At 43.8% G+C, this 10197-nt stretch overlaps 1 protein-coding gene across 1 annotated transcript; it reads left to right on the top strand.

The window, feature by feature from the left end:
- Positions 1-628: 628 nt before the first annotated feature.
- LOC135488147 (uncharacterized) lies at positions 629-9832 on the top strand. Its single transcript, XM_064772618.1, has 14 exons — positions 629-649; positions 820-882; positions 1519-1555; positions 2142-2299; positions 2627-2773; positions 3996-4137; positions 4382-4704; positions 5346-5487; positions 5711-5722; positions 6362-6563; positions 6926-7065; positions 7667-7831; positions 8212-8366; positions 8753-9832. Exons 2-14 carry the CDS (start codon positions 838-840, stop codon positions 8921-8923), a joined length of 1839 nt encoding a protein of 612 aa, XP_064628688.1. The 5' UTR covers positions 629-649; positions 820-837; the 3' UTR covers positions 8924-9832.
- The last annotated feature ends 365 nt before the right edge of the window (positions 9833-10197 follow it).

Below are 10197 nucleotides of genomic sequence, written 5' to 3'. Positions count from 1 at the left end.
TATCAACAGTTCTGCTAATTTCTATCTCTATTGTCTCACCTCCTCAAGATTTCGTAAGGATCTGGAAAAACTTTTCTTCTTAAAGCGGAACAAGGAATCCACTTCTATTGTCACCAAAGCTTCCACTGCCTCGAGAAACGATCCTTCTTTGTAGGAGGTAAACACTAGATCATTAATAGTTGCCAGACTCATTCTCAAAATCGTTCCATTCTGATGGGAAGGTTGGGGATAAAACTGTTAAGCATCGCTGAGTTTTACGAGGCCGAGGCCGAATAACAAAAACATAATGATCAGTAAAAGCATTTGGTAAACGGTTAATTTAATTTAGTCAGATATAATCTTCAGTGATACTTATCTTTAGTGGTTGACCCGTATAATGATCCTGAACTTACATGGTAGATTCTGGCGAAACTATGTCATTGATTTAGATAGAGATCATGCAGCGGGTGTCAACTTTGACCTGATATGAAATATTGGTAAAGCACGCTCCATGCGATCAAATGTATTCGCTAGTTGTCATCGTAGGGCAGATGACGATATCAGGGAGCTTACTTTAAAACATCGTTCGGGATCACTGGAGGAGCGTCAATTCAATATTTAGGATATCGCAGGAACGCTGTCTGGGGATCTCAGGATACATTCAGAGCGGGTACGTAGCAGCTTGGTCGAATTTTCTCTTTGAACTCTCCTGCGGTCCAGACTCCTAATTGTTGAAGGACTTTTCCCCTTTTGCCATATTTGCATTGTTGCCATGTTGAAGATTCCCCCAGGTCGTGACTTTTTGCATCTATATTTAGTATTGTATCTATAGATCTTCAGGTATCCTTTCGCCCCAGGATGGATGTCACACTGATGTTGTTCTTACTAGCTTGTATCATCGAGGTAAGCTAACGGTTCTCATAAAGTGTGGTAATCGTTTTCGTTAAAGGCTTCTATGATGACCAGCATAACCCGCATGTCTAGGCATTCCTCCTAACTCCATACAAAACTAGGTATAAGTCAATTTCCCGGAAGAATTGCCGGCACTCGGATTTGTTATTGATATCTTAGAGAAAATGCAGCAGTTGAAAATATCAATCGATATTTCATCTTAAACTTCCAATCCTTATAAAACTCCTTACTGTGCCAGACTTAAACGAGAGCCATGTCCCAGGCAGCGATTTTTACGTTTTCACCGTGCAGTGAAATAGAGCATCACTGAGTATAAAAGTTTGATATGCTCGCCTAACACGCCACATTGAACTGTTGCTGACTGCGACGATCTTCCGGCGAACAAGTGTGATATCCTAGAGATCTTGAGGAAAAGAGTAATGAGAAGCTATGAACTGTTGTCCTGTCCTTGTCAATGACCTTACAGGAAAATGTCCGTAGTCGGTCTTCCTTTAGTCTGTCTCATGACAAAATCCATTTGGAAGTTTATCGACTTCACGGAACAAAGTCCTTGTTAGTGCAATACTGGCAACCGCTTGTGAAATACGAATTTAAAAAACAAAATGTCATGTATATATCTTTCTTCAGTTGACGAACGGTGCACATGTTCCCATTGTCAGAAAAGGTAGGTCATCTCCGATAAGCTCAGGCAAGTCCAAGCTGGTCGAAGGATTTTCTCTTCTCCAACACCGACCTCCATTACTACTACAGTGGAACCACGGTAACAAGACCACTCATAGGACCGAGGTTGAGTGGTCGCGTTAGCGGGGTGGTCGGGTTAGTGAAGTTGAGAATCCGGAGACAAAATGCATGATTAGGTTTTCCCGCCAAAATTGTTGAACTTCAAATTCTGAAAAATTTTCAGCCAAAATTTTTTTGGGGCTTATGATGTTTCTTTTCATTTTGAGCAGAAAAAAACGAGTGAAAAAAATTTTTGGACTTAAATTTTTTTTCTCATCTTTCAGAGTTTTTGCATCAGTTCAAAATTCTGAAAAATTTTCAAAGCCAAAAGATTTTTGGGACTGATGATGTTTCTTCATTTTGAAGCGGACCGAGGTTCCACAGTAGTTGTTCACCCTTAACATATGCGCACAACGCCGTCAGCTCGGCATGCACATCACATGAGCGCCCGACATTTTGATGTAGCATTTAAGAGCAACGATGAACAGTCATAAAGTGAATCTTTAAGTCAACATGATATCTTTCTCTAGGAGATCCGTCCAACTGCCACACCCCACTCGGGGTGCAATCACCCGAGCAAGTCCTCGCGAGTCGGATCAAGAGGACCAGCGGAGCAGGGGAAGGGCGGCTGTTGGGAGCGGATGCTTGGGTTACACCGTTTGGAAAAGGTCTTAATGAGTCGATCACGGTACGTAGGCGAACTATCAAATAGTGTGAATGAGGCCAGTGCAAGACCCCATTTCACCCGGGTCCCCATATTTTGATCAGTACGAATCGCCTTGGGGATTCTGAAAAAACGTTAGCAACGTGTGTTGCCACCGCAGACTTTGAGTGTGGTTAGCTTCCGCTGACGTCAATTTTATACAACAAATATTAAATCCATGCGATGGTCTTTCCGTGATCCCCTCCGCAAGGCAGAAAGGTGCAAAGTTCACCTAAATACAATTCGAGTGTACAGACCTACCTTAATTGTTATAAACCTAAAGTTGAACGCTGTTAACGCAATTTATTTCAGGTAGATTTAGGGCATGGTTATATCATCTCGGGCATCGAGACGCAAGGGGACCCGCAGGCGCGACGATGGGTCACACTGCTCTCTGTTGAATACAGCCAGGATTGTCATCGATTCACAATAATAAAATCATCCACAGGAAGCCGAAAGGTAAAGAGAAACGGACTATATAAACCGATTCCGATGGCTTGGTAGTTTAAGGTGTCTGCCTCGTGAACGGAAGGTCGAAGGTTCGAGGTCCGCAGGTATACTTCCTTACGATGCGGCTGGATGGTTACCCGCGAGCTGGTTAAATATAGGTTACAAACCAGGCGCCTGACATTATAGATGGAATTAAAGAGTGTCTCATAAGCTCAAGCTGACTTACGTTAGGGTAGACAATATAATGAAGAAAATCTACTGTAATAAGAATACGAATTTCCTGTGACGGATAATCTATTGCGTCTCGGCCGATACTCATGATGGCCATGTTCCAAGCTCTTTTTAGTATCTTTTAACATTTTGAGATACACATCAATATATTTCCTGATCATCCCTTACGCTACCCATGCGGCCCTTTGCTGTTGGTGATCTTGTACTGATGACGATGTACGGCGAGGAGACGGATCAGTTGCTCTTCAGTTGATCAGTCCAGAGATTGATTGTGGCCACGCTGGTCTGACCGACGATGGCTTTGACATGTTTGATAACCGTTTACCAAAAACCCATGTGGCGGCTTGGCTCTTGATACAAGATGAAACGACCTTAGCTGTCTCATACGTATTAGAGAAGTCTGAAATAATTGTGATTTAACGATGTTTTTGGCATTATTCGTCACATGTTTTCTAAGATGGGGATAACCCATTAGAATAGGCTTCGCTCCGCTATGCTGTTTTAATGGGGCGGGCCAGGCCCAGCGCGATTTATTTTTTCACACCAGGTGCGGCCATTTTGTTTTCCATATATGGCAAACGCGTCATAATTTATTCATTTATTGATACGAATGAATTGACGTTTTTGGTTTTGGAAATCCCCATTGAGTTCGCGCGCCGGTCACCGCACTGAATGACCTACCTTTTGTTTCAGCGCGCGATAATTAGTTCGCTAAGCTCTCGCAAGGATCCCCATTTTTTTCTCGAAAAACGTACATTCTACATGCAATGACGATGCTGCATAAATTATGCCATATATGGAAAACAAAATGGCCGCACCTGGTGTGAAAAAATAAATCGCCAGGCCAGCACCGGTCTTAGATGGGGTGAACTTTAGTTGACATTCATTATTAACTGGCACTGCATACTGGAATCACGTTCTAGTCCGAGAATGATTCATTTAGTTCTTGGCAATGAAGCATGACTGATGCATATCTGCTAACGATACGTATACTTTACAGGTTTTTACAGCCAACGTTGACCAGGACACAGCAGTGACAACCATCTTCAGTGATATTATCCAAGCACGTTGTATCAAGTTTGTACCCATCTCCACAAGATACAACAGAACCATTGCATTAAGAGTGGAAGTGTTGGGCTGTGGTAGGTAGACGAGATATCTGAACCTGTTGAATATGCCGTCAACTTCCGGATGGTGGAAGGAGAGTCAATGTTTTTATGTCAATGCTGTGGGGGGGGGGGGGGGGCTGATTGAAGCCAAATGCATGGGCAATATACAGCGTTTGAGGGGTACAGTTTTTTGTGTCCAGGTGTCTTCAGTGCAGAGTTGGTTTGACTAAGGTATAGGCGAAAGAGACCTTTAAGGTTTAAATCTCATCTTTTCCAGACGAAGGGGAATGCAGAGTGATGCCAATAGGGGTCGCTAGTGCCTCCATTATACCGGATAACCACTTCCTTAGTTCGGATCAGGGAGTCTCGCCAAATTACGCGCCACATCGGGCGAGACTTACATCAAATACTGGTTGGATTCCAAGAAATAACTCTAACTCTTGGCTGATTATAAAATTTCCGAGCGAAAAGATCATCTCGGAAATGAAAGTTGGAGGGGAAGTCAGAGGTCACCGATATGTGCGGAGTTTCACCTTCCAAATCAGCAGGAATTGTATAAGATATTTTACACTGATGGAGGAAGGGTCCACGAGAGAAAAGGTATGGTGACTAGAAGCCTGAGAGTGACGAGATGCTTGGTTGCAGAATCGATGAGCGGATGAAGTCATCCCATGTGACCGGTCGGCCATTATTGACAATGGGCCACAATGGGCCTGGTACCGCCAAGTGTATCACATCCATTCCATTGTCATTCATGTGTGACATGCATTTGCCACGCAGGAAGGCTGGCAGAACTCCCGACCCATTTGACCACAGTTGACCTGATTCACTTCTTGCTCGGGAGATACAGGGGATAACATTTATGCAAATCCCAAGGCAAGACACTTTGGACAATGCTTGGCAAACAATATAGGAGATAGAATGCATACCATCATCGCCAAACAAGGAGCGCGGGTTGGAAATGTGGTGTGAATGGTAAACGGTTAAAACGTCAAAAAGGAAAAAACTTGAGTTGAAAGTGTTTATTGGGAAGAAAACTCACAGGTTGGGCGACATGACCGTGCAATTCTTTTTGAAAATATTGACTGACTTATCTGTTGATTTTGGGTACTGACTTATCTGTTGATTTTGGGTACTGACTTATCTGTTGATTTTGGGTACTGACTTATCTGTTGATTTTGGGTACATTTTTACTCTATTTCAATTGGGTATGGTCAGTTATTCGACTTATATTTTTTCAGATATTCACAACAGATTCGACTAGCGGGGACGGTATTTCAGTGATCCGTCTTCCGAGCCCTGTACGAGCCTCCTGCGTCAAGATAGTTCCAAGGACATACCCTGACCAGGGTGTCGCCGTTAGAGTGGAGTTCACTGGATGTGGTAGGTATGAAATGTAAAAAGAAATGTCAGTTCTCAGCCCTTTTGTTCTATACAACGGGAGAAAAAACACACAGAGGTTGATATCAGAATGATGGGCAACAGCGCGGGAATCGACCGCCGCTGACACCAGCCGAAATACATGTCGTCAGAGAAATTACTTGGCATGATTGTTCAAAGTTATTTAATAGTTAACGGTTTCTTTTTCATGTGGCGCCATTTTTAGGGACAGGAGGAGGTGAGTATTGAATGTCAATAAATTCGCAACACTGCCACAGGAAAAACGCATCTTTTCTCACCATGATAACCATGACTGCTTAAGTCATGTAAGACACCAGCAAGAATCCTTCTACTGTACATTCTTCCGGGGCGCAGAAGCGCATTCATAATGTCTCTCATATCCCCCTTGACAGGAAAGTGATTTATGTCCTTTACTTCCAATTTCCTACATTGTCAATGTACTGCTTGGCATGGTCCCCTTTGGTCATCTGGACACGAAGATGGCCGCCCTTCGAAGTTTGGGCCAAAGGTGGCATCCTGACCTACATTCACTCTATCTTGGGTCAAATGGGCCAGGATACAGTCACCATCGAAAAAGAACAAAACCAAAGCTAGCATTCACCGTCAATGTTTGAACATCGCTTAGCCTTCACTCGACTCTCGCGGGTCAAAAAGGCTTCGGAGGGAATACCTCTGCAGGTAATAGAGTAATACCTCGGGAAACGCAGTGAGGGGGAGGGGGTACAGAAAAATGGGAGGGGGGGGCCTATGAAATGAGCGGCCTCAAGTGACTTACACTGCTTTTGGAGATCAGGAGCGAAGTCATTGACACCAATTGACAACCCAGTGTATTAGAATACCTTTTCTTTCGATGAAGGTATTCTTGGTTCTTGTGGTGTGAGGAAACACAAAGAGAAGCACTTCAAAGGCGTCCGTGAGAAGCGTGTGGTGGGCGGTATCCCCACTGAGCAGGGCGAGTGGCCGTGGCTGATCTCGCTTATGTGGCAGGGGATTGGACATAAGTGTGGAGGGTCTCTCATACATCCTCAATGGGTCCTCACAGCGGCTCATTGCGTCTTGTAAGTATATACACTAGAACCCCGGTAACAGGACCACTAATGGAACCGAGGTTGAATGGTCGCGTTACCGGGGTGGTCGCCGACCGAGGTTTCACTGTACTTGAACATATTTTACGTGCAAATTTTACTCTTGACCTTACTTTATCCAACGAAAAAATGAAATAAAAGTGATACAGTTTCCAGGTTCCTTATTCATAGAGAACTCTAAAGAGCCACGTATACTATAATCTGTCGGAATACAATAGGGCCAGACACTTTTCCAGGGGAACATTTTCTACTGCTACAGCGGCATTTAGGTCTCATAATATATTGTCACCAGTGCTCAGGAAAGATGAATATTTGACATTTTTTCTTATTGACAGACGTAATGACACGAAGAGCGGCCACGAGATGGTTCGGCCGAGTATGTGGACCGCCAGGGTCGGAGAGCACAACTTCGAGCTGGAACAGCGACTTTATGCCGACTTTGAGGTGGAGAGAATTATACCACACCCGCAGTTCAGTAAGTTGACATTGGCGATGAGAAATTCCGACGATTTTTGGCTTGAATCCACAGAGTGTTGTTTCTACAGTCTGTGATAAAGCGAACCAACTAAACACTTTATTATTGCATCTTGTTGAAGAACTGTGCTAGCGCGACTGAAAGCCCCCAAAACAATATATCTTCAATATGAAATCCACTTTGGACCAGTAGCTCAACACTTTTAATTGGATTATTCCGGGAGAAATCTCTTCCACAGTGGCCACAATTCTCCCATTGACGATAGTTTATGAAAAGGCGATTTTCAAACTTCGTGGATTTTTCTATTACACTATGCTATAGTCAATATCACTCAGATCAGCAGATGTACGAAATACCAGAAGATACATGAACATGTACATGATTGGCCTGATGAGTATGTTATGAAGTCCCATTTTATAACTTCCAATAACAAATCGCATCGCTAGATATTGTTTTGCACGTAAACATCGGAAATTGTTTTTCATCTAAAAGCTACTTAATGAACACCTTTATGTGTGAATCTGGGCATTTCACAAGTTTCATAAACTACTCCCCACTGATGGCACCATTGTCTCTGCCTCTAAGTCACGTTTATCTGCAGGTTGGAAGACCCTCTTCAATGATCTCTGCCTTTTCAAGCTGAACCGATCAGTCGAAATGAGTGACTACGTCAATACCATTTGCTTACCTGGTGAAGAAGAGACGGTGGTGGCTGGGGAGGAGTGTCAGGTCGGGGGGTGGGGGTACATGACCTACATGTATGGTGGTAAGTCCATTTTACCGCCCATCATATGTTAGGATGAGGTTCTATTTTCAATTCACAGATATTCTAACCAAGATGTTTCGATCAAACCTCGGCGATGATCACAGGTATCTCGCTACCTAACAGAGAAATCCGATGAAAAACATATTAGAATTACGACCTTTGGCGAATTTAGCCTTTTACTGGCAATAAAATGTGTTTAAAGGCATTCTCTGCAGCAACCCCTTCAACCTGTCGCAAGCTGCTCAAGTCTATATAATGCTCTATCATGTCCCGCTGAAGGGGCTCGGTGAATAACCTGCTTAAGATGCATTTCTCAGACGAGTCTTTCACTGTTTTTGGGATACCCTGTATAGTTTTTTCAAACATGCTCTTGTTTTCAGATTATACCGATATCTCTAACCACGTGGACGTGACCGTTGTGGATACACAACAGTGTGACATCCTTTACGAGGAGTCCTTCCAAAGCCATCTCAACATAACCGAGGAGAAGATGCTATGCGCCCATGGCACAGACGGAGGAAAGGACAGCTGTCAGGTACGCATGCGCAGCACTAGGCTGAAGTTGGCTTCTTATTCCTTATTCCCAATTCTCAATTGAGTTTATACTTATTCTAAACATATTGGCGGTCGTCGTGTCCATCGGTGGAAACATATTTGACGATTTATGTTGCCATGATGGATTATGTATCCGAATCTTCGCAACTTTCCTCAAGGAGAAATCATGTAGGAGTTCCTATCAGGTGACAGGTTTTGACCAATCAAACCCCCGTATGTGATCATGGCCGAGCTGTCTGTTCCGAACAAGCATGATAGCTCTCTTCTCATTGGTTGATACCTGTCAGGAAGTCCCAAATTGCTGATTGAGGAAAGAGGCGAACGGGAAACGTGATTGTCATTTCTTTGGTGTTGATTCTCTTGCAGGGCGACTCCGGTGGCCCGCTCATCTGTCAGAAAGGCGAGAAATGGGTTCAGTTTGGCGTGACGTCATTCGGTCAGGGGTGTGGGGATAAGAAGTTCCCAGGCGTCTACACCAACGTACGTAAACACATGGAATGGATCGACGCCGAAATCGTTGCGAATATCAGAGACTAGGAGATTGACTGATATCACATGAACGATTTTACAGAAGACGCTTTTCGAGGGGTTGCCGGGATCACTGACCTGAAGTTTATTAGACACGGGATATGAAACCCTTGCTACCTTGCTGTGGTGCCCCCCCGGGATGCCTTGGTCACACCACGGACGAGTCTTCATCGGTAGTTGTCACCTAAGGTGCTTCCTGCGATGCCCAATACCCCCACGCCATGCCACGTCCAGGCTGCAGGACTCATTGACAGGCCTGTTTACAATTTGCAAGGGTCATTGATCACTTTGACTGAAAGGAATATATTTTAAAAAACTTGCTAAATAATCAGAAAACTAAAGAATTACACTTTCTATGTTTTTTAAATAGTTGATTAACACCTTTTCGCCCAGGGCTTTACATTGGCTGACTCTAGGATAGGCAGGTCTCGCGATGGAAAGCCTGGACTGACTTTCATGACACCCCATGTCCGTGGTTTTCTTTTATGTCGTGATACTCAGTAGTCAGTGATGCATCTGTGTTCAATCATGGCCTTGCTTTGTGCCACGATAGGCGTCTTCGGAATTGCTAATACCAGTCCTGATTCTTTTGAAGTCCTTCCCAATTCTAGCTCGAGTAGATCAGCGAGTGGCAAAGTTCAGGGGTAGGGTATATAGATAGCTTACATTAAAGCATGAGTTGACCAGTTCAGGGTATACACCGAAGTTTACGCCAGAAGCTAGCCAATACCTCCATCATAGAGGCTCTTACAGTCTTATCATAAAAAACAAGGAATATAGGATACGAGGGTGCAATGCAATGGAAAAAGATGATACACATGAACCTTGCAGTAACCCTCGCCTCTGTCAGTACAGAAATATAATCGACAAACAGAGAAATAGAGACAGGCATTGTAAATACTGTGAACAAAGAGATGAACACGATGTAGTTCTTGACTGCGTTTTTGATGTATTCGTTCGTGGCACGCTCAATAATGATCACAAAGGGTTTAGTTACAACTGCGCTGCGGTTTGCCGTGGGATTCTCTAATCTTCCGCACCAGTCGATGTTGGAACCGGGGACCACAGTTCCTTGGTTACTCCTTGATGAATTTGATGCGAATGCGGAATCACCACCAGAGGATTCTTCTACACATAACCGGTGAAAGGTCGGAGGTTCTTTGATTTCAAATAGAGTTGACTGACTCATAAACTCAGAATATGAAGAATGTGATGTCAACTTCAATTTGCCCTTCTGGTTCGCGTTGATTTCCACCATTTGAGAGATATCTGAGAATTCGATG

Source organism: Lineus longissimus, chromosome 5, assembly GCF_910592395.1.
Source record: "Lineus longissimus chromosome 5, tnLinLong1.2, whole genome shotgun sequence".
Taxonomy (NCBI): Eukaryota; Metazoa; Nemertea; class Pilidiophora; order Heteronemertea; family Lineidae; genus Lineus; species Lineus longissimus.
Note: the sequence above shows the minus strand (reverse complement) of the source record. Positions and strands in the feature narration are given on the sequence as shown.

What these genes read in the sequence shown, in the direction of transcription:
- LOC135488147 (XM_064772618.1), top strand. Translation starts at nt 838, where the DNA reads ATGGATGTCACACTGATGTTGTTCTTACTAGCTTGTATCATCGAG. An exon ending in CATCCACAGGAAGCCGAAAG is followed by an intron (nt 2,774 to 3,995) that starts GTAAAGAGAAAC and finishes TATACTTTACAG; the next exon opens with GTTTTTACAGCCAACGTTGA. An exon ending in TATACCACACCCGCAGTTCA is followed by an intron (nt 7,066 to 7,666) that starts GTAAGTTGACAT and finishes GTTTATCTGCAG; the next exon opens with GTTGGAAGACCCTCTTCAAT.